The 23,728-nt window shown below is 42.0% G+C and overlaps 1 protein-coding gene and 2 long non-coding RNA genes across 24 annotated transcripts in view; 2 read left to right on the plus strand and 1 right to left on the minus strand.

The window, feature by feature from the left end:
* The window catches only part of LOC140701747 (uncharacterized), a 35,532-nt gene extending 13,301 nt beyond the window's left edge, over positions 1 to 22,231 (plus strand). Inside the window, exons 2-3 of the long non-coding RNA XR_013538070.1 lie at positions 20,105 to 20,243; positions 21,421 to 22,231. This is a non-coding gene — a long non-coding RNA (uncharacterized LOC140701747). The remainder of the gene's footprint in view (positions 1 to 20,104; positions 20,244 to 21,420) is intronic.
* LOC140701749 (uncharacterized) lies at positions 39 to 23,628 on the minus strand. The gene is made up of 3 exons (XR_013538071.1): positions 23,521 to 23,628; positions 6,644 to 6,779; positions 39 to 2,151 (listed from the first exon to the last, which is right to left on the minus strand). It is a non-coding gene; the product is annotated as an uncharacterized LOC140701749 (long non-coding RNA).
* MSI2 (musashi RNA binding protein 2) overlaps positions 22,753 to 23,728 on the plus strand; it is a 424,247-nt gene continuing 423,271 nt past the window's right edge. For 10 of the 22 annotated variants that reach the window (XM_020786864.3, XM_020786866.3, XM_020786869.3 and 7 more), the window contains exon 1: positions 22,753 to 23,306. In XM_020786864.3, coding sequence (XP_020642523.1) covers positions 23,245 to 23,306 — 62 coding nt within the window. In that variant the 5' untranslated portion in view covers positions 22,753 to 23,244. The remainder of the gene's footprint in view (positions 23,307 to 23,728) is intronic. The other 12 variants (XM_072978486.2, XM_020786876.3, XM_020786878.3 and 9 more) reach the window with 3 other exon arrangements.

Below are 23,728 nucleotides of genomic sequence, written 5' to 3' on the forward strand. Positions count from 1 at the left end.
ACTACGGCCAGGAGCAGAGAGGAAAATGGAAGGGGGTATTTTTGTTTTATTAAACGCCATGATTATTTTTCTGAGCAATTGGTCATGCTGATGTAGATAATGGAGATGCCAAAGTTGGATGTGACACAGCTCCATTTGGTACTGAAAATTCTGTGGGATCAAAGACTGCATAACATAAGAACCAAATGGGTGTATTCAGCCCTTTCAGCTAGATACAATTGCTAGTCCCAGATAGGGTAGACCCATTGAATCCATGGGACTTTGATAGGTACTGACATACCAAAGTCTCATGGGTTCAACAAGTCCAGTCTAGTTGGGACTAACAATAGACTTTCATCTTTTATCCTCTTTAAAAGTTATCCATTTCTTGCTTCCCAAGTGAGAAACATGACTGACTCGCAACTGATCCAGGACATGGCAGCATTCATTTCAGAGATGTAACTGGTCTTTGCCATAGCATTTAGGAGTCAGTAACATATTAAAGAAAGAAAAGACACACACCCTGTGTTTAAAAATTTTATGCAAGTGAAGAAGCCCAGGTTAGAGTTTGGAAACAGCTGGCAATAAGTAACGTAGTTATTTGTAAGTAGTTACTTTTTGGGTAATGAATATGTGGCTGTTTGTTACAGAGTTACCTTTTAAGCTTAACATATAATACAAGTTATTTATATTTAAAGACTAATACTTTGTTACTTTCAAAAGTTACTTTTAAAAGGGACTTTAATGACATTTTAACAGGATTTTTTTTCAGATTTTAAGCTGCTCTTTTACCAATCCTTGAGAATCTTTGATTTTTGTCTTCGTTTTTTATATTTGGGGGTTAACAAAATTGACCACAAGATGGAATTAGAAAATATGACATTTTTCTGTCCTATTGATAAAGGCAATATGACAATTAATAGCAAGTAAATTAGTGAAGACACCTAGAACAGAGAATGTACGATTGCAGTACAGTGGCAGGCTGGTGTGACGGCCAGCAGTATTTCAGGTACAAAGATATGTATTAGGTCTTCAAGGGTTATCACCAGTGCTTTGAATAATGTTTTGAAGCACAAACATACAAAGCTGCGTTATTCACCTGGTGGCTAAAAGATACCACTTGCTGTTGGATCAACTGCATGTTCTGTTGGTGAACTTGTGGGAAACATCTAGCTATTCATGTTAGGAGATAGGATGCTAGACAAGCTGAGACCTCTCTATCTCTCTCTTTCTTTTTTTACATAAGAGGTCACTGTGCTGGCATATTGGGCAAAAACAAAAGAAAAATGAAAACTAAAGAAGACAAAAACTTTGTGGCACCTTAAAGACTAACTGCTGTATTTTAATGTGAACTTTCGTAGACAAGTTCACTTTCTCAGACAGAAGAGTGGCATTACACTCTACTTTTGTAAAGGATCTTATTTTTTTAAAGGTTCATATACACACAACGGGGGTTGAAAGAGGTCCAGGTTTTATGCACACCCAATAGATTTTTTTAAAAAAGTTTACCTGCTGCTTTAATACATTTCCTGTGTCATAAATGGCTTTTAATTTCCCTTTCAGTTTGTTGTGCTGCTCAATGGATTTGGGGGGGGGTTGACACTATTTTAGAAATGCAAATCTATAATTTCCTTTGATGAGTAAAGGAAATTATGGATTTCTGTACCTTGAAATATGTATTTTTATGTCTCTTTTCATACATTTCAATCTAAGCTCCTCATCTTTCTCTTTGTGGCATTTTACATCTTTACAGACACATGATAAGAAAAATACAAGAGTAACATAGGAAGCAATTCTAGGATGTGAAGCAATATATTTTACTTGTGAAGCAGCCCTTTCCCCCTGTTTTGGAACTGTTACAGTTGTCCATTTGTTCCAGATTTAACCCATTGGATGTATTTTCACCTGATTAAAACACCCACCCACTTCTATAGACCTGCATCTGTGCTTTAAGAACAAAAGTTTATTACATCTCTTTAACTGAGATAACCTATTTAACTCTACAGTATATAGCTTTTGCTCTTTTATTTCTTCTGTGTTGCAGTTTAGTGTTTTTGGTAAAATGTTTCTTTTTATTTTTCCTTCTTCTTCTACTGCTTCCTTAAGTGATTTTGGTTTGGTTGGATTAGATTTAGATCTTGCCTTTCTTCCAGAAAAAGGGTCCAAGTCGCCCTGCAATACAATTTAAAAAGCAAACAGATATACCATAAAAACACAGTGAAAACACATAACTTGCATCACATCCTCACCACAATGCAGCACAATGGCCCCATGCTGAGGCCATTTCAGGAACTAAATTAAAAACTACTTCCACCGCTCTGGGGTTCTCGGGGACCCTAAAGCTCCTTTGGGATCTGGGCAAGGAACTGTGGAACAGGGGAGAGAAGCCTTTAGTGACTGAAAATCACCAGCAACAATCCCAGACCCACCGAGGGCTTATTACCAGTCCAGAGAGGATATTTTTCTATGTCCTCCTCTGAAGTTGCCAGAGTGCATGCAACCAAGAAGGCTCACAGGTCATGCTGCTGGGACTCTGTTCCCTGCCTTTCCCCATGTGGCAGAATGAACCTCTTTCCGCAGTTTACTCACTGGAAGTATGATTGAAGGGAGGGTTTGACTGTATTCAGTGCTGGATGGATAGCTCAGTCATTTAGGTATCTGGCTGCAGAGCCAGAGGTTGGGAATTCAATTCCCCACTGTGTCTCCTGTGAGAAGAGCCAGCCAGTGTGGCTTTGGGCAAACTGCACAGTCCCAGGATGCCCTCAGAAGAGGGAATGGGAAACCACTTCTGAGTACTCTCTACCTGGAAAACCCTGAAAAGGGTCACTATCAGTTAGAGTTGACTCGACCGCACATGATTATTATTATTTGACTGTATTCAGAGTTACCACTAGCCAGCTCCAGCTCATGGGCTGGCAGTTCTCCACCCCTGCTTTACTATGTGCCTAGTTTGCTAAGCCCTACATAATTTTTCATGATATTTCCCATTTGATGTACAAACTCAGAGCTAAGCCATATATTTAAAAGAAGCATGCAGGGTATCTCTCCTTGGGACTATACTACTTCAGAGTTCAGGAGACCTCTGTCTATATATAAATACATCAACCCATAAAGCTTGCAGCTAGGAAACAAGCAAAATCCTTGACATCCTAACTTTTAACCGACAGGATGATTCCAACGCTGCAAGATAGGAACTTAAAACATGTCAATACTTGTCGTAAACTCTGTCAGAAAAAAAGAACAACATTAACAGTTTAATCAAGGGATCTATCTATATATATCAAAATCTGGAATTGGCCTGAGTTTTCCCCAGGGGTTAGCTGCTTCTCTCAGATTATTTACCTATTATAATTCCACTTGCTTCATTGCTTCAAATCCATTATGATGATAAAAGTAAGCTGGAGCACCCCGAAAATAAAGATGGATGATGTATATGCTCTTAGGCTGGATGCGGTGAATGGAATTGAGAATTTGTGACTTCCTCTGCAATGCATTTGTTTTCCCTCCATGGACATCAGTGTGTCTTTTATTTTTTAAAAGTTGTGGTTAAAATGAATGGTGTGGATGTAACCTGGGCATGGATTTCTTGACTAAACTCTGTCTTGATTATCCCTTTTTCTGAAGGGAGGTTAAGATAGATAACAGCAGATTTTATTTTCCTGCTCAGCCTGCAGCATTAAGTAGCATGGATGGTTCACTAACTACACATTGTTTGCCAAGCACATATCCTTTCTTCTTCATTATGTTTGTTTCCCATCTTTTAACCAAATGGGGTTCAAGATGTCTCAGATCATCAAGGGACCTGACAATAGGTAAAAAAAACATGTCTGCAATTCAGCCTCTCTGACTGAAATGAAAGGGGAAGAAGGAAGAGGAAGTAACCTTGGAGAAATCTAAATGTAGTTCTAGGAAACAAATGGGGAGAACACACCTAGATTGTCTATTTGCCTCTTCCATTGCTTCTGCTAGTTCGGATCATTTACCCCATGTAGTGGTACAGTATCTTTGGTAATCTATGGTTTGCACTGCATCTTCCCCAACCACTTACTGTTGATCATACTGAGGCAGAGGCTTCTGGACATTGAAGTCCAGTGATGTCTGAGGACCAAAAGTGTTTCACCCCAGGAACAGGGGCTTCTGAGCCAAACATGTGCATCTCACAGCTGATATCTAAAAGGGCATTCAAGGACTGTGTCATAACAATATGATTCAACAAATCATGTCAACTTTTTTGCTTTGAGAAAAAGGCTGAATAATCAATTTAAGATGCCTTCATTAATCAGTGGCTCACAGTATGAATAACTGAAACTCCATTGTGAAGCCAATGACTAAGCATTGTTAGAGAATTTTTAATTTATCAGCCCAAGGCATTGTTATTTACATTGCTTGATTCACTTTTCTTGCAAAGCTAAGATGACGTCTCATTGCTTGCTTGTCTGCCCATCATCTTGCATTGTAAGTTCCTCAGGGCAGACTCTTCAGCTTGAGGTGTTTTGCATGCAAGAAGGGACTCCTCCCATTGATGGTATGCAAATGACAACTCATAATTGCTGGTGTTTATTGACTGACCTTGGAGACTTGACTGGTTTGTTTACTTTTCTTTTGTTAATTAAATGCTTCCATGCAGATTTTATGTTGTTTGTTTATCTCTAACACTTTCGCCTATGAGTATTGCACTTTTCCAACCAGCAAGTTATTCAGAGGAGGAATATCTGATCGATATTATAGAACAGCCAGCACTATGGCCATTAAGAACTACTTCCATGTAGATGAAGTGCTATAGCAGGAGATTCCCCCAAAAGGGAACGGACAGTTCAGGCTCAGCACTCAGAACAGTTCAGCAAACATAGCTCAGCAAACAAGTGTGGCTGCAGAGGTCTTACTTTTTTGCTCTCCAAAAAAGTAACTTTTCCAACCCACACAGGGATTTAGCTACGACTCATAGGAACAGCTAATGTCTCACTCAGAAACTGCTGCTATCGAAACAAAGAACCTATGTACCAATGTAGTGTTAGCCTAGTTAACAATTGTATTCACCACAGATTAGTTTTAGACACAATAACCATGTTGAAGGCATAGTTTATTGGATGCTAAAGTGGGGCTACTGGGCTGAGAACAAGCATTGTGTCCATGTGTGGTATCCCGTTCTCTCCCCTCTATCTTGTACATTGCTTGAACATTTCTGAGATTCATTAAACCACAGTCTTTTTTACAAACCTGCAGCAGAAATCTAGTAAATAATGGCTTGACATTGTGGCTTGGAGTTGGAGAATAAACCAGAGTTTCCCAATTCAGATGTAACAGGAAATGGTGGGTTTGCAAACTTTATAGGTTTTTCACTATAGTGCATGAGAGAAGCAAGTGACAAAAGAGCCTGTATCTGATGTGCAGCTGTCACCTATAGCTCACATCAACATTTCCTCTAATTTTCCGGAGCACCGGGTGGGGCCCCTGCCTGTGTTCATGGGGTTCTAGCCACGATTGGAAGCAAATGGGCAGCAACACTGGCTTAGTTGCACAACCTCGATGCAGCGCTATGCAGCAACTCAACTTAGAGGGAATGTTGTGTCACATCATTCAAATGTGTGGTGACTTCAATAGTTTGAGATTATTGGAATGCCTCTCCAGCTTCATAAAATCATAGAATAATTTAGTTGGAAGGGGCCTATAAGGCCAACCCCTTGCTCAATGCAGGAATCCAAATCAAAGATCTGAGGGACACGTCATATGTTAAAGGCTTGGGTGTACATTCTAGGCATTCTAATTGTGCATTTAACACTTGATCCCAACCACTGAGCCATCCTTAGATACAGGAACTGGGGATAAAGCACCTGCTTGACTCTTGTTTCCATCACTGAATATGACCTAGTCTGATCCTTCTTTTAAAGTGTTCTTTTAGTCGCAGGAGAGGTGTGTTCAATAAGTTCAAAAGGATGCAAGGAGTCTACAGTATGAGTGACTTCATGCAGCTGCAGGCCATTTATTCTAAATGCCAGTGCTATGTAACTCAAGATGAAATGTGCCCAGTAAATGCATTTATAACTAGATTAAAAAGCCACAGTAATTTAATTCTAACTGCATCATTAGAAAAACGAAGATTAGATAAGCAACAAAAACACTGCTGAGACAAAACCCAAGTGTTTACCCACTGTTGTTCTGCTGTATGGTCTCATTCATGTGGGATTCCAGGCTGCTTGGATGCCAAGCTGGGCCTCACATCACCCAAAAATGCATAATCTAGTTTCATGCCTTTAGAATGTCAAGAGTTGCCACCAATGCCCTTCCCTACCATGATTTGTGGCACACATTGATGTTCTCTCCCTCCCATCCATGATGGCAAACAAGCTGTCTGTGAGAGTAAACACTGGCTTAGTATGTATGTACTGGTAAAACAGGACAGATGAGTTACTTCCTTACATATATCCTATATAATTAGCACCCTCTAGAGCACAGAAAGCAACCAGAATTAAGCACTTGAAATGTGTTGATTTCCAGGGGGAAATGAAGCATTGATTTTTTTTCCTGGCTTGCAGAGTAGAGGAAGGACTGGTCTGAGCCATTTATCTGCTCAAAGCACAACTTTTCTGCTGCCTTCGACACCCTGTGTAGCTGGCAGTGTGCTGGTATTTGCCCCAGAGAGCCTCTAGTTTTATGCACTCCAAACCTGAGATCTCATGCAACATCCGGCCACACATCCCATCACTTGGGTATGCCATGTAAGATTTGTCTGCAGATGATCCAGTCTCAGTCTGTGCATCTGTCGCATGCCTGCTGGCATAAGTAGGATGGCCATTTGAATGCTACCAAAAAGAGAAGACAAAAGTGGGCCCTGGTTTGCATAATAGCACACATGCTAATTTATGTATACAAGTTTTAAAAGTAGCAATGATTTTTATCATATAAACAGAATTATCATGTACTGTATCTTCCTATGTGTCTTCTAAGTATGTCCCTGTGATAACTATGGATGCACAAATTGATAGTTCTTGTTCTCTTTCCTTATTGTTATTTTTAAGACCAAGACTGGCCAATCTTTAAGTCGAGGATTTCTTTGAAAAGAGGACTGTTTTTCATTGCGATATATGGCCATCCTACGCTGGTCACTGGAGTGCTTGGTTGGGCAGCTGTTTCTGTTGGTTTTTCCTCAGTTTGAAGCTGGAGATTTGTTATGCTTCAATCAGAAGGCAAAATGGACCTGCCAGTTTTACAGCCTGGCTCAATGGGTATCAGGAACGGGGGTTGTTCAGGTCACTGGTTCTTAACCTTGGGTTATTCAGGAGTTCTGGACTGCAACTCCCAGAAGCCTTCACCACCAACTGTGCTGGCTGGGGTTTCTGGGAGTTGCAGTTCAAAAACATCCGAGGAACAAAGGTTAAGAACCACTGGTTCAGGTGACACAGGAAGGTGGCTTCGCAGACGGCCAGGATGGCAGTTAAGCTACAGAGCACCCAGGCCACCAATGCTGTTAAAAGCAAGAGCTTGTGTGGTGCCGCAGAGGGTCACTGCCACCAGCTCAAGTGGCACAGGCTTTGTCAGATGGGGAGTGGAGCAAAGTTTTGCTACCCCTTCCAGCTGGTGTAGGAGACGAACATTTCAATGTGGCTTATAATAGAATCTGACATAAATAGATTTGTGATATTTGGTAGGTTTGCTTGAATCTATTAGCATCATTCAAAACAGAGTTTGTAAATGACCTTTACAGCTACAATCCCCCTAAAAGAAGTTAGGATTACAATTTTTGATATTAAAAATTAACTTTGTTATTTAAAATAACTTAAATACATAGTCATCTTTCTTACTTGAGAAAGGAGAGCACTGCAAACTCATTAGTGGTTAAAAAAACCCACACATTTAAATAGTGCAGTGACTTACAGCAAAAGAAGTGTGACGTATTTTGTTACAATAATAATGCATCTTGATTACATCATAATTATTGCAAAAATGAATTAAATTTTTAATTATGTCTAACTAATGTCAAACTCTGATTCCTATCATAGCTGAAAAGTTTTGAGAGTAGGGGGTAGATGATGCCATCCTCATCACCACAGCAGAAATCATAACATACATAAAATAACAACAATAATGTGCTGTCAACTCAATTTCAATATTTTTTTTTTGAGACAGACTATACTCAGACGTGCTTTCCTATTCCCTTCTTCTGGGGGTATCCTGGGACTGTCCAATCCTGGGACTGTGCAGCTTGCCCATGACTACAATGACGGGCAAATTCACTGTTAAGCTGCTTGGTTTTGATAGGGTTGTATATTGTTCCAGAAAAGGTGGCAGCATTCCAGAGTTCTTTTTAACATGTACAGAAATACCACATCCCACATTAATGACTTTTATATCATCTTATTTCTGTATTGTTCATAATTTAATTTTTTTCCTCATCCAGAAGTGACCTAACACTAGTATATCAGTGTTAGTGATAAAATAACAAGGCGATCCCAGAGCTAATATCATACACATAAAAAAAAAAATTAAAATAGGGACAGGGCAGGGGTGTTCCCACAGTCGAGAACATCACTCCCCAACTACCTACTTCTTCGAAACACCACCCACAGACATACCTTCCATTGTTACAAGAATCAACAGATCACACAGGAAAAAAATCTAATTTGATCATGTGGCCACACCTATAGTATGATACAATCAGATATGAGCATAAAAAGGTCCTCTTGTGATTCAAACTAGAACCTATAGTGAACCTGACAGCTCATATCAGAATAACAAAGACAGTTTCTACAGAGGCAATATGCTGTATTCTGAGAGGGGGAAAGCAGAGGAAACTTTTATGAAGATTTATTTCTTTCATATATAGTTTTATGAAATTATATAGGGAAAAATGTTGTTCTCATGCAGGGGAAGATGTGTAGCTGTAATTTAGATCTAAACGCAATTAAACTACTGGGCAAAGCATATTTTTCCCCTACCTGTCTAGGCCAGAGTTCAGCTAAGAGTCACAAGTTAAAACAATATTTCAACTAAAGACAAAATTTCTTCTTTGGGGAAGGGAGAGGGAAAAAAAAACTCTTGTAACTAAATAATGAGCGGGGGGGGGGGGGGGAGGAGAAATCTTCCTGCCAAAGGCTGCAAGTTTTAGTTAGTAAGCATTTAGAACTTTTAAGAAACATTTAATTGAGGAATAGCTTCCCCTGATTAAGACATTGTGTGTTTCCCCCACTCTTCCCTGCCAGTTCTATCACTTAAGATAATTAAGAGACAATAACCTCAGAGGATACAGCCCAGATGGACAAAATGTAGCAAACTGCCCCTCCATGACTGCTTCCATTGAAAGTCAGCTGCACTCTGCTCCCAAAGTGTTTCTTCGTTAACAATTCATGTGGGCAGTCTATGCCTTGCTTGTTTAAATGATGATTGTTTCCCAAAATCCACTTGGAAGTTAAAAACAAGGTGCACAAATGCCTGTATGCCTTGTTTTCAAAATAAATTCTGTTTCTGCCATGATACTGACATTCAGTGTCAGGTTGTGCCCTCCGTTCAAAGTGGAGGGCCGTGGCCGCTACAACCACGAAAGTTGCCCATCCTGTGCCAGAGGCTAATTTTTAGCGGGCTGGATAGCTCAGTGGTTTGGGTATCTGGCTGCTGAGCCAGAGGTTGGCACCTCAATTCCTCACTATGCCTCTTGAAAGAAAGAGCCAGCCTATGTAGCCTTGGGCAAGCTGCACAATCCCAGGATGCCTTCAGAAGGGGATGATAAACTGCTTCAGAGTATTTTCTACCAGGAAAACACTGAATAGAGTTTCCGTAAGTCAGAATTGGTTTGATGGCACATCATCATGATGATGATGGTTTTTCTTTTAAACTTTTCCCTCACCTGATACATCCTAAAAGCTCACTGGTCCTTGTTATATGTTACATTTTAAAAAAAATTGGTTTTATTTTTAACTAGCAAATGTGTACTTCAACGTATCTAGGATGACCCAGATATAGAATATAGTAACTTTCAGGTGACCCTGTTTCTAAACTGATGAACATTCAGCAACCTGAGTTTGTTGTTGGAGAGAATGGTAATAAAGATCCCCCTCCTCCCACTTTTGTAGCAGGCAGCAGGTGGACTGTGTCCCGTGTGAAAAGGACAGTGGCCACGACTGAAATCTAATTTTTTTCCTGAGTCCAGCAAGATTAAGCCTTGCCGATCTCATGTTGGCCTGCATTTGATTCATGTGCTTAGGAATCTTCAACCTGGGATGAGTCCATCAGATAATATTATGGTTCAGAGAAGAAAATGTTATATGACTCCACTGTAGGCCTTAAAGTTGAAATGCCTGCATTTGACAATTTTTATCCTTGAACTTTCTTCTTCATCAATGAAACTTTGACAAAGAAAAAAGACAACCAATTTTGAACATTTCTCCCCCCTGATTATAAATCGAAATGGACAGAGTCTTCTGGACGCTTTCTCCCTGGCCAGGGCCATTTTGGCATCATACATCATTAAAGCTCTGTTGCTCCAGTGATGTATTAGCATCATACATTCTGCGAACAATACTATCCTGATGATACATCACTCTTTTTTCACATCATGTCACACTCTCCCTATCATAACATCAACCAACAAGAACACATTGAGGACAGACAGTACATTTTAATTTATGATGCATTTTCTACATCCCCACCACCCTCCAAACTTTCATCTCTAATCAACTTTTGGAAACTTCTGTGCATTTCCAAATATGGTGGTTATTCTTTGCTCTCTCCAAACACCTCAACACCACCACCTTTGATTTTGCATGAGCTTCATCTGCTTGAAGCCTATGCTATACATCTTCTCTCCTTGCCCTGTAGAAATTCTTAGAATAGAAGAGGGCGAAAGGGGGCCCTCCAGATGTTGTTGCATTGCCACTCACATCAGTCTTGCACACATAATCAAGCAAATGGAGGGGCACATTTTAATTGCCCCTCTGCTTAATTGGGGGGGGGAGTTTCCCATTAGATTTTTATATAAAAATCTTGCAGTGGTCTGGACAGTTCCAGAGCAGCCCCATGAAGAAGAGTTTTGAAAGAAGAGCTGAGAGATTTCAATGGTTCCTAGCCTTGGGTCCTCGGACGTTTTTGAACGAAAACTCCCATGAGTGTTCACCACTAGCTGTGCTGCCTAGAATTTCTGGGAGATGTAGTTCAAGAACATCTGGAGACCTAAAGTCAGGAGGCACTGGATTATATGATAGACTCCTTTAAAAACAAGCCTGTCCCATGTAAGATGAAGCAGGCTTGTTTTCTGTGGCTGCAGAGGGTTACATGATTTTTGCATAAAATAATAATCATGTGCTATCAAGTCAATTCTGATGTATGGCAACTTTTTTCAGGGTTTTCCAGGTAGAGAATACTCTGGAGTAGTTTACCATTCCCTTTTTCTGTGGATGCCCTGGGCTTGTGCAGTTTGCCTAAGGCCACTCAGATTAGCTCCACTCACAGGAGAAACAGTGGAGGGATTGAAGTCCCAACTTCTAGCTCTGCAGCCAGAGACCTAAACCAGTGGTTCTTAACCTTGGGTTACTCAGGTGTTTTTGAACTGCAACTCCCAGAAACCCCAGCCAGCACAGCTGGTGGTGAAGGCTTCTGGGAGTTGCAGTCCAAAAACACCTGAGTAACCCAAGGTTAAGAACCACTGACCTAAACCATTGAGCTGTCCAGCTAGCACTGAGATGAAGCAAATGATTAAATATAGAGGAGATACATTTTAGGAGAAACAGACTGCCAGTTAAAGTTATTAAACAGTTGAAGGGACTGTCTCAGAAGGTGCTGGGCTTTCTTTAATTGCGGTTCCTAAATAATAGTTGGATGGTTATCTGACAGGGATGCTTTAGCCGTGGGTTTGCTGCTTCACTCAGGGCTGGGCATGGTGACCCAGAATGTCCTTTCCAGCTTTAAATTGCACGGCTATACGAAAGCACAATCATTGTGTCCCAATACCCTGGTGTGGGGGTGAGAAGCGGACTGCTGCTGCTGCCCATTCTGCTGAATAGGGCCCTGGGCTTCTACCCCAAAGTCATGTCCTGCCAGTGCCACTGAGAGACATTTGCATAAAATAATTGTTGTTAAGCTCCAATTAGTGCATTTGATTGCAATGCATCTTATCAAAACACAGTTGTTTCTTGGGATAATGATGGCAGCGCAACCAATAGACTTTACATGCGCACTTGTGTGTACATAGACACACATCTACAGCAATTTTGTGTAAGAAATACCTAAATGGCCATGTTGTCCTTTCCCTTTGTTAGGCTACTAGAACAGTAGTTGCCAACTTCGGGTAACCTAGACGTTCTTAGACTGTGATTCCCAGAAACCCCAGCCAACACATCTGGTGTGAAGACTTCTGGGAATTGTAGTCAAAGAACACCTGGGTTACCCAACATTGGGAACTACAGTACTGACCAAGAATTTCTAAATGTCTTCCGTTACAAGGTATTGTTGTAAGTAAGAGACTCTTCTTGCCTGCATCAGTGACACCATTGCATCTAGCTTAGGTTTTTATCTTTGGCATCAGGGTGAGAAGGAACCATGCAGTTGGAAGTAGGTGTGTTTTTAAAGGGTCTTAATTAGTATTGGAGCAAAATTGACTTATTTTGAGAACAGGAGTGGAAGAGGTATGTGACAGGATGCCCAATAGAGGGCAGTATTCACCCTAGGAGGAAAGGTTTTGTCCTGCTCCATATCATGGAAGACAAGGTCCTGTTCTTGTTGAGGGATTTGTGCATCGAGCACAGTCTTTAGACCCCAACCCAAAGGACCTTGCACATCAATCAGCTAGAACTGCTAGTCATCATGAAGGCTTTTCAATCCTTCCTCCCTTGCATCCACGGCCATGCAGTGTAACTGGTAATGGACAATACCACAGTGATGCACTGCATCAACAGGCAAGGTGGAATGCGATCAGCGCGTCTCCTCCAGCTGACCATCACGTTTTGGAAATGGTGTTGCTCCCATGACGTTTTTCCCACAGGCGATCCACATCCCTTCCAAGGACAATTCTCTGGTGGACCACCTGAGCAGGCTCCCTACCAGAATGCATGAGTGGGCATTGAACCAGGTGGTTTTTCGCGACATCTACACACAATCGGGACAGCCCACCCTGGACCTTTTTGCATCCCATCGCAACACCAAGTGTGCCCGATACTGTTCCAAGGCGGGCATGGACGCCGCCTCCCTGGAAGATGCCTTCCTCATACAGGGGAACTAATGTACCTATTCCCTCCAATACCGCTGCTTCTCAGGACAGTGACCAGGATAATGCCGTATGGTACAGATGCAATCCTCATCGCTCCTTGGTGGCCGAGGTAACTGTGGTTTGCTCACCTATCAGAAATAGCACAAGAGGTTTACCACCTTTCTCAGATACCGTCCCTCCTGTCACAGGACAACGGGGCTCTCCTCCATCCCGATGTTCAGTCCCTTCGTCTGACGGCGTGGAGGATAATCCCCACTTCCGCGAGGTGCTAGACCATGCACAAAAGCCCTCTACCTCACACTTATATGAAGGCAAATGGAAAGCATTTACCAAGTTTGCCCAATCTAAGGGCATGACCACGATACCAGCTTCTCTACGCACAGTACTTACCTTTTTGCTGCATCTCTTCAATATGGGACTTGCTCACTCCATGCTTAAAGTTTACATTTCAGTGACTGTAGCACACCAACCTCCTCGTTCATACTCTGCGAGGCTTTTTTCCGACCCTACACTTAAAAGATTTTTAAAAGGTCTCCAAAACATACGACCACCCTCCCAAACCATTGCACCCCAATGGTCCCTTCCGCTGGTCCTAGAGGCCGTTACTAAACCTCCATTTGAACCAATGGCTACGTGCTCTGAAAAACTTCTTTCCTTGAAGACAACATTCCTAGTAGCCATTACTTCAGCCAGACGAGCAAGCGAGATTGCTGCCCTAAGGTCGGACCCTCCATACCTACAGATGCACCCAGATAAAGTTACCTTATACATAGACATTTCTTTCCTCCCAAAAGTGGTATCAGAATTCCATGTCAATCAGCCCGTTGTGCTTCCAACCTTTTTCCCATCTCCAACCACACTGCTGGAGCGCAAACTTCATTCTCTCAACGTTAGAAGGGCCCTTGCCTTCTACCTACACCGCACCAAGTCCATCCAACGCTTCTTCTTCTTTAGGGGTTATGGGTGGGTTCCCTCACTCTCATTTCACTGTCATTAACACTAGTGTTCATAAATGCATCTACGTGACCATATAAACATCTGATGATGCAACAGCACCTATGTGTTCTATGATTTTGGTGATGCGCTGCTTCTTTTGCACAATATGTAAAGTAGACACTCTGCTAAATATGCCAATATGAAGAGAGAGAAAATCAAACTACTACAAGTGTTTTCCATGTAGAAAACTAGTCTGTAAATACAAAGGCTCAGTCTAATATCCTACATGCAAGAAGTTTACTGCATTTTGTGTACTGTGTATGAAAAGATTCCTTGAATCTACTAGTTGTAGAAACTTGCCCTTATTATGAAATCGGTACTCCAAAACACATTAGGAAAATATCACCTTATATTCCACCTTGGAAGAACAGAGGGAGATTTAAGGCATTAGTTCTGTTGTTTTTCCCCCTTCCTTTCTTCTGTGTGAGCTATTCAAAGTTCTTAAGAACACAAGAACAGTCTAGTAGATGGATCAGACTGCAAGTCAAACCACATGTTGCAGAAGAGATTAATCATCAGATTGTCCAGCATCTAAATTTTACCTGAGAAGCAGCTGTGATATGCTTCGCCAAATGGGATCAGCAGCGCGGGGTGGGGGGAATTAACCCTTCATGCCACCTCAGTGCCATTTTGCAACTGAAATCTTACAAATAATCTTACAACTGCAGAGCAGGGAGGAACCCTATGGATCATTGAGTCCAAGCACCTGCTAAAGAGGCATAGTGGAGAATCAAACTCCCAACCTCTGGCTCTGCAGCCAGATGCCTAAACCAAAGAGCTATCCAGCAGTTAAATCACATCCCCAAATCTGTTCTTAGCCATTAGGAAAAAATTAAATTAAGGTAATTACCATTCTACATTTTCTCCTGAGCCCTTTTAATGGACCTAGCAACACTTTTGGTGAGGGTTAAACAAGAAAACTGTATGGGGGTGGGGGAACTATTCCACTTTCTCCTGCTGTCTTGAATTTATCCCAAAACTCAACTTCAGTCTTCAGGTGCTTTGAAGGTAACACTGAAGGTTTAATCATAAGTCCAACTTGTAATGGCTTATTTGACTCTAAAATTCTACCAAGTTCACAATTCATGCTGGCTGGTCATTATGAGGGTTGTGACCCAGTTCAAAAGGAAGGCACCAAGTTTGTGGTTAGCTGAACAAAATCAACCTGTCCTGTTTTTTGGATTCTAGCATCTGGTATGCCCCCTTGCATCTGATATTCTGCTGTCTACTGCCTTTGAGCCTAGATGCTGCACAGATTGACATATCCCCCAGAATTAATTTGTTTGTTCCCCTTGTAAGCGAGCATTGCTTCTAATTCCTTAAGCTATCAAATTCTAGGTTTTCTCTGGATTCTTTAATTGCCCAGAGGTCACACAGATTGCTTCACTGGGACTGATTCATGCCCACTCTTGATTTATAGCATTCCCTAGGAGAATCTTAACTATGAAATGATGCATATTTTAAAAAATATTAAAGGGGAAAAAATCAACATCTCCACCGAACAAAAAAAATAAAAAGACACACTTTCAGTATTGGCTTCCATTATATAGTACATCTTACAAGAGACTCATTCTAAGATGTAAAGGTGTTTACTTGGCATGACTGAATATTTCTGCCAAATGTAGGCCACAGTGCCTCAAGCGACAAGGCTTTGCCATGGGGTAGGTACTTTGCATTCATACTCAACTGCTTTTCCTTTTAGCCAATCCTTGTTTGCTTCCTTATGTAATCATTCTAATATGATAAATATGTATAATACCCAGAAGGCCTTCCACTGGAGAGAACCAAATGTGGCAGAGAGGTGAGCGGGCAACAAGGGGGATAGAGACAGACAGTTGGATAGAGCAAAGGGTCCCAGGTTTATGAGCACTGAGGCACTACCCCTTTGGGGATTCAGGGCATATGATTAAACCGATGCTTTTATAAAGGGTAATTTAGGTCATCTAGCCCAGCCATTCTGAACCTTGTTTTGGTCGCAGCCGTAAGCATAATATGAAAGAAGTATAGGGTGAATCAGAATTGTGTATGTGGCATAACAGACCTTATAAGGTGGTGTGTGAAGAACTGTTCCCAGTCTGTGGCTGCCTTCAAATGTGCCAGGGCCACCCAGGGGGCTCTAAGACCCCCGTTGAGAATGGCTGATATTCTTTGAAGCCTTTTTTTTCTTTTATTGCTATCCCTAGAATTCTCCAGGCAGACTCTGGGAGTTGTATTAAAAAAAACATAACTGCCCAGGTTCTGGTCTATCCCCCGCCCCAGTGATGGACTTGCATTATATTTATACAGAATTGAGCTGAGGCCATATCTTTGTGGTTGCTTTGACACTCTCTTGGCTGGAAAGATAACTGGTGTACCTTTCCTGTTTGTATAAATGTGGAGGGGAACGAGAAATTTCAGCAGTGTTTTAGGAAGTTTGCTTTTGGCTATATCCAGGATTAAGTTGCAAAAAAACAAAGGGTGTTTCCTTCTACAAGAGAGAGGAAAGGCCTTTTAGAAGACAGTACTTATCACCCACGGTATTGGTAACCACTTGAATTAAAAGTAATGACATCTTAATAGAAAATCTGCAGCTTGACTAACTGCTCCACCCTAACAGTTGATTAAGAACACCAAACAATCAATTATGTGACAGCCTGACTATTCATTTAATCTGTATTTCTTCGATTATTGTTTGAATCATTACTTGTTCACCACATTTATTTCTCCTAGAAATGCCAGTATATACTTTAAAACGATTCTAAAACTTTAGAATGATAACTCTTAGGAGTTTTTCCTGACACCCAGTCCTGTTACTTAGACACTGGAATGAGCTCTTTTCTTATAGTTGTTGCAAAGCCTTTATCCCTTGCATGTTTGTTGAAAATTAATACTGTTCTTTATCAACATGAATTACCCACTATTATCAGTAGGTACCTTATACTTTTGCAAGAGGCAGATCCAAATGTTCTGGATGACACTAACTGTAATTAGAGCTTCTAGGACTTATTGCCTAAAACTTATGGACAGCACCAGCTTACTTTCCCTAACTATCCGGTAGTTTCCCTTCAGTCTCTGTGACCATTGGCTGTACCTGCTAGGGCTTATAGAAGATGGAGGCCACCAATATCTGAGGGCAACAGATGCTCTACTTGTGCTCTACATTCATCCCTGAAAGAAGATTTCCACGTTTGAAAACCAGGGCTGGTTTGAAATTTAAAACTGTCCATACATTCAGCTGAACAGTTTGCAACAGATTTCTTATCAGAGTGGGGTACAGGCAAACCTCCAGTGCTGAGTTAGTGTCAGCAGAGACATTATCCAGTAAATATGCATTTTCAAAACATTTAGGGCAAAGCAGAAGATTTATATTTTATTCCAACCTATGATGCATAAAAGGAATCCTTCTTGGTTCTGGATCTAATACTGTACATGTTAGCAGATCACCACTTCTGTTCTGAAAACAGTTTAATCTCATTTTGTATACAGTATTATCATGTCAAGAAACCACCCCATCCCACATTGTAAACCAGGAGTGGGCAACTGTAGCAGGCCATATGGTGTTGGAGTTAAACGCCTATCATCTTCTATAGGAAGACATGCCAGCTGGGGTTTATGGGATTTATAAACCAAAAACATTTACAGTGCCACAAATTCCCCAGTGCTAAGGTATTATTTTAACAATGAAGACTAGAGGAAGGTAGAAATAGATTGATGAGTCAAAGGTATATTACTGCTTATGATTTATATTGAGCAGTGTTTGGGATCCTTTGGTGACATACCAACTGGACCAGACTTTGAGCAATATGAATCTAGTCAACTCAATTCATATGATTTACAGCTATTTATTCCTGAAATGCTAGATCTATCACCTTTCTCTTTCCTTTTCTCTTTTCCAACCTTTTTTTTTTTTAAAAAAAAAACATTCACACACAACCCCCCCCCCCCGGAGTATGAGCAATTTTGAACAGAACGTGGGAAGTTCCTCTTAAAAAGAAACTTGCTGCCTGGAATCTAGTAGGGTAAAGTTACTCCACATAAAGCTGATGATGTCGTCTGCTATTTTTCTGTGCTTAAAAGCTTCAATTTCCCTCCCGAAGGCTCCAAGGCTCACTTGAGATGCATTTCATCCTAGGGAAGTCTTTCCTTTCTGAAAATAGCAGCTACTGGGATGATCTTACCAACAGTGGTGATTTTAAGCAATTAAAGACTCCCCCACATTCTGTGGCCTCCAAAGGTTCCGCCAGGACAAAAAGGATCCCAAAGGAGCACTAGAACCTTCAAGGATGGGGCAGGGAGATTTCATCAACTTTTGATGCCTGAAAAACTGCCGCAGCTGGTGACATCATAAGCCATACGAAGCATTACTTAACATGATTGGATTACAGCCATTGCGTTACTCATTTCTCCTCAACAGCCAGCCTGCTATTATCATCACTGCTGCTTTGATTTCACAAGTAATTTAATGCATTACACATTATTAATGCATTTTTCTGTTGTTAGCAGCAGGCAAGAAAAGGCATGGAAATACTCTCTAGTGGCCTATTCTAATATTGTATTTTGCAAAAATATAAAAGCCAAACCAAAAAAATCGTGCCATCTAAGGATCAATAGGAGAAATACACAAAACATGGGAAACTTTTGTCAAAATGCATCTAGGGGGAAAAAGTGTGCTGCTTATATACCTCCTCATAGTGCTTAAAGCACTCTCTGGGTGGTTTACAATCTAATTATGCAGGCTACAAATTGCCCTCCCAGCAAGCTGGGTACTCACTTTACCAGCCTTGGAAAGATGGATGGATGAGTCAACTTCAGACCTGCTACCTGGGATTGAACCTGGGCCATGAGCAGATTTTTAACCACTGCACCACAGGGCACATCTATCAGTACTGTTCCTTAAAATGTCTCTACAAAGCAATTTGGAATGTAACAGGAAAACATTATTTTATACCCCTGAAAACAACTTTATTATAATTGTTTCATTGCATTTACTGTAACCTTGTTACCCAAAAAGTATCTAGTTGGAGACAACCTATGTGGTACTTGTAACTATTTACTTCCATGTGCTGCTATTTTGTTACAGAAAGGGAAACTATGTTTTAATATGGTAAGGGAGTATTTACAATCAGGTACATGCCCAGGTACACACTGCTGGAGCAAAAAGAAGAAAAAGATAGAAAGCAGTGTCAGCTCCAATGAACCCTTGCCAAGTATGTCTAGGCTGATATGAGATCTGGTTTATTTTATCAGGCATGCCTTCTCAATAATAATAATAAAAGTCTTGCTATGTTAAACGGGGCTTAGTCTCTTCTAAGAATGTTTTGGAATTGCAGCCATAAGCTCTTAATTACCTAAACGTCTTTAACGAAGGATTGATAAGTTTGCATGATATACCCCCAAATTTGTAATATCTGAAGCTGTCCAAAATATTTGCACAGGAGGCTTGGACGAATAGGTATAATCTCCGAACAGGAGAGAAGAGAATACAGGTTCGTTTTTTCCAACGTCCTCTCTTGACCTTGAAATGGCATTATGTTGAAGGCATTACAAACACCCACTCTTTCCTCTCACCCATTGCTCGTTTGAAGTGGATTGTGCCCTTGTCAGCAAGCTTTTTTCATTACGTATTTTATTTTGGGTGCTTGTGGAAGGGGGTGAAGACAATTAGATTCTAAAGCAAAGATTTTCAAAAAATGAGGGGAAGGGTTTCTGACTGAAGCTCTAAAAGCCCCTTTCAAGTTTACTTTATTGCAGAATCACCTGCAAGTGATATTGCCCCCATGGAGAATGAAGTGTGAACCCTGCGGAGTGGCATATGGGATCAGATCTTTGAGGAGATTATTTTAACAGTTGTGATCCACTGCTAACCACTTCAGCCAATAGGATTATGTTTGAAATAGGAACCAGACGGAAGTTGATCAGCATCATGTAATTTATGGGATTGCTTCTTTTATGTTCCAGCACCAGATAAAAACAGAGCAAGGAGAAGTGGAAAATAGAACAGAACACCTGAAGCTTATCCATTTAAGAAACAGAGGTGTGTCCTTTCTGAACATGTGTTTCTGTCCATGAAGAAATCTGAAATGTAAAAGTTATACAGGTACTATAGCTGTTGTCTTTTAGACCATATTTCTTCATGTTTTCGCGATCCAGTCTGAGATTCCTACTGTCATCTGTCCAAATTGTGTGCCACATATAAGATGGCCCTTCAAATGTTAGATTCCAGAAGCCATCTGCCCCAAACAGAGAGTGGCAAGGCTACCTCTGCAGGGCCATAGGTTTCCCAGGATTGCCCTAAAATATATATTTATCCCCACAAAGCATCCTCAGGAGGGAATGCAGGAGAAAAGAGGCAGGAGGGATAGGTATATCCTTAAACCATCACTTGCTACTAGTTCTCCCTTAGAAACTCTCCCCTCAACCACTTCTGTCCAAACTCATCTTTGCAAGAAAAACACAGCCCTTGTGGAAACCTATGTGTGGGTTGGTGGAGGGTGAAGGTGAGAGAGTGTGCTGGTTTGGGTGACAATAGGATTTTGCTTTTTTTCTTCCTGTAATGCAGTTTGTGATTTTCATTGAAATTACAGTTGGATAAGAGGAGGATTTAAATCTTCCTTTGCCACACTTTGGTTTTCACATGAAAACTGGGGGTGCCTGCTTTTACTACCAAATTAGGTAGAAACAAAAACAAAACAATAGTATGTTTTCAAAAATGATCCATTCAGTGTCATATGTAGTTATGTATTACAGTAGAACAAGAACAAGAGGATTGTGTGGCCATAAATTGGAAACAAAAGGGTTTTGCAGGTAGGTGGATGGATGTACTTCAGAGCTTGCAAAATAAGTATTAATAAGTGTCATTTTGTATGTCAGCACCGCAGAGCTGCATTTTTAATAACTTTTGACTGGAAGAAGGTTACTGTGCTAGTTGATGGTAGCAAAACCAATGAAAAGTCTTGCAGAATCCTAAAGATGAAAAGGTTTTGTTTGGCACAAAATTTTGTGCATTGTAGCTGACTTTATCAGCTAATGAAAAGACATCTGATGAAGTGGACTGCAGTCCACGAAAGCTTGCACAAAATAAACCAGATAGTTTGCTATTTTTAAGAATATTAACTTCTGCAAACTATACTAGTTGCAGCAATACAAAGTAAAACACCTGTGTTCTGGATGAAAAAATAATTTAGAGGAGCCTCATAATCTGAGGCACTAAATCACAGTTTGTGTCATTCTTTCATGAGTACATGGCACTGATGGCAGAAGGTGGTTTTGTGCAGGGCAAGCCTTCACAGCTGTTCTTCGGCAGAGCAGAGAGTAGAGGCCTTGGGCAATGGACATTCAGCAGGATCCCTCGTAAAGGGTATTTTCCAGGTACGTAGCACTAGCTCAAAACATTGATATATAGCAGTGGTTCCCAGCCTTGGGTAGCTTGGACTGCAGTCTGGCCTGCACAGCTGGTGGCAAAGGCTTCTGGGAATTGCAGTCCAAGACCACCTGGGTTACCCAAGGTTGGGGACCACTGAAAATAAAATAAATGAATAGACTACCAACATTTTATGACACAGCAAAATCTGCTGCCTTGAGACTTCTGCCTCACTCTGGCAAATGTCAGGGCCCGTGCTGACCGTTAAGACAGGCTTTTAAAGATGTTACATCTCTCTCCCTCCTGGACTTTAATGTAGAAAGTCCCCATGCCCTCACTACATCGGGTCCAGTCAGAGAGAAAGAAGGCAGGCATTACCTAGTCCCTTTCACCCCTTCTCTCCAGTGCCAAATTTACATGCAAACTAAAGGGGAAAAATCGTTTTAAAGTCTTGGACTATAAGGAGCCTTTAAATTAAATAAAATAACAAATACTGTAAGTGCAATTTTTAAAAGAAATCTGCCCACCCTGTCTCTCAAAGTTATCTCACCTAAAAATTAAGCCTCCCTGCCGCTGCTTCGGGGGGGGGGGGGAAGGAACCAGCACAGGCAGGAAGAGAGAACCAGGCATTCATGACCTTCCGCCACTTTTCTTTCAGTGCCCACTTTACATGCAATTTCAGTAAAGTATAGTTTAAGGCCTCCCATTCTGAGGCCCTCTAAAAATAACTTTTAAAAACATCAAAGTAAAAAACAAACAAACTCTTAAATCTTAAAAGAAGCAACCAAGTAAACCAGAGCCTAGAACAGGCACGATGCTACGGCATGTTGTTTTGTTTACTTCTTTATTTAAAGTTGAAGCCAAGAGGCCTCTTTCAACTTGACTCAGCTTTAGGGCCTCCGGCCGGTCTCCTTCGGGCCCGGCTCCTCTCTCTCTCTCTCTCTCTGCTTTCCTCTGTGCAGCAGCAGCAGACAGGCGCTGCGTCTGTCTCGAAGAGATCAACCGAGGGATCCAGGTCACGGGCAAACCAGGCAGAATGTATCCGCTCGCTCGTTTCCGTGCGTGCGCGCAAAGGGGGAGGAAAAAAAAAAAGAAAAGGAGGGCGGGGGCGGTGCTGGGAAGGGAGGAAAGAAGCAGAAGAAGGGGCGGGGCCTCGGCGGAGAGTGTGACGTCCGCCGAATTGGTTACTCTACGTTCTAGAACTCCGCCCCACGTGCGTTCTAGGGAGGGGGGGGAGGCGGCGGCGGCGGGAGCAGGCGGGGAGGAGGGAGCGAGCGAGCGAGCAGGCAGGCAGGCTGGCTCGGTTGCTTGCTAGCTTTGGAGCGAGGATGGCTGTGCGCGAAAGGGAGCGAGAGGCGAGGGGGGAGGGAGAGAAGGAAGGCGCTTGAGCTGAGCTAAGCTGAGCTGATCCCACGTGTGAAAGGATCTGGCTGGTTCCCCGGCTTCTCTCTCTCTCTCCCTCTCTCCCCCCCCTCTCCAACCAGTAAGACTCGCCGGTAACGGGGGAGAAAAATAGAGAAGAATAAAATAAAAGAAGAGAGAGAGGGAGAGAGAGAGAGAGAGAGCGGGAGAAAGAGAAGGAAAAAGAGAAGTGAGCGAAGAAAGAGGAAGGGGGGAGAGAGAAAGGGGGTAAAAAGAAACCGGGGGGAGGGTGGGTGGGGGAAATCTCTCAAGCGGGGGCTGTTCTCGCTCTCTTCCTTTCTCTCCACGGGGTTGAGTCCTCTTCTTGGTTGCAGCCATGGAGGCAGATGGGAATCAAGCGATTTCTGGAAGCCCCAACGACTCGCAGCACGACCCCGGGTAAGTTAGACTTCTCCCTCCACCGTCACTGTTTTATTTTGCGATTGCACTTTAGTAGGGTTTTTCTCCTCCCTTTTGCAAATCTGGGATAAACGGGGACGGGGGGGGGGGCGAAAGAGTGAAGCAAACCCAATGGCTGATCTTATGCCGGCTCCCACTGGCTTGCTTTCTCTCTCTCTCTCTGGCTCGCTCGCTCGCTCGCTGAGTTACTCACCTTGGGTGGGTTGCCCTGATCTGCCGTACCCCCTCTGCTCCATCCTTGCTCCATCCCTTCTTTAGCTTCCTCACCTCCTTCTCCCCTCTCCCCCCTTCCAAACCAGCCTCTGCTTCACTCAGCGCCCCCCCCCCCGGCAACCCCCCCCTTTCCACCTCTCCCTTCCTTTTAGCTTTTGTAAGTTACACGTCAAAATGGCCGATCTGAC

This window comes from Pogona vitticeps, chromosome 7 (assembly GCF_051106095.1).
Source record: "Pogona vitticeps strain Pit_001003342236 chromosome 7, PviZW2.1, whole genome shotgun sequence".
NCBI classification, from domain to species: domain Eukaryota; kingdom Metazoa; phylum Chordata; class Lepidosauria; order Squamata; family Agamidae; genus Pogona; species Pogona vitticeps.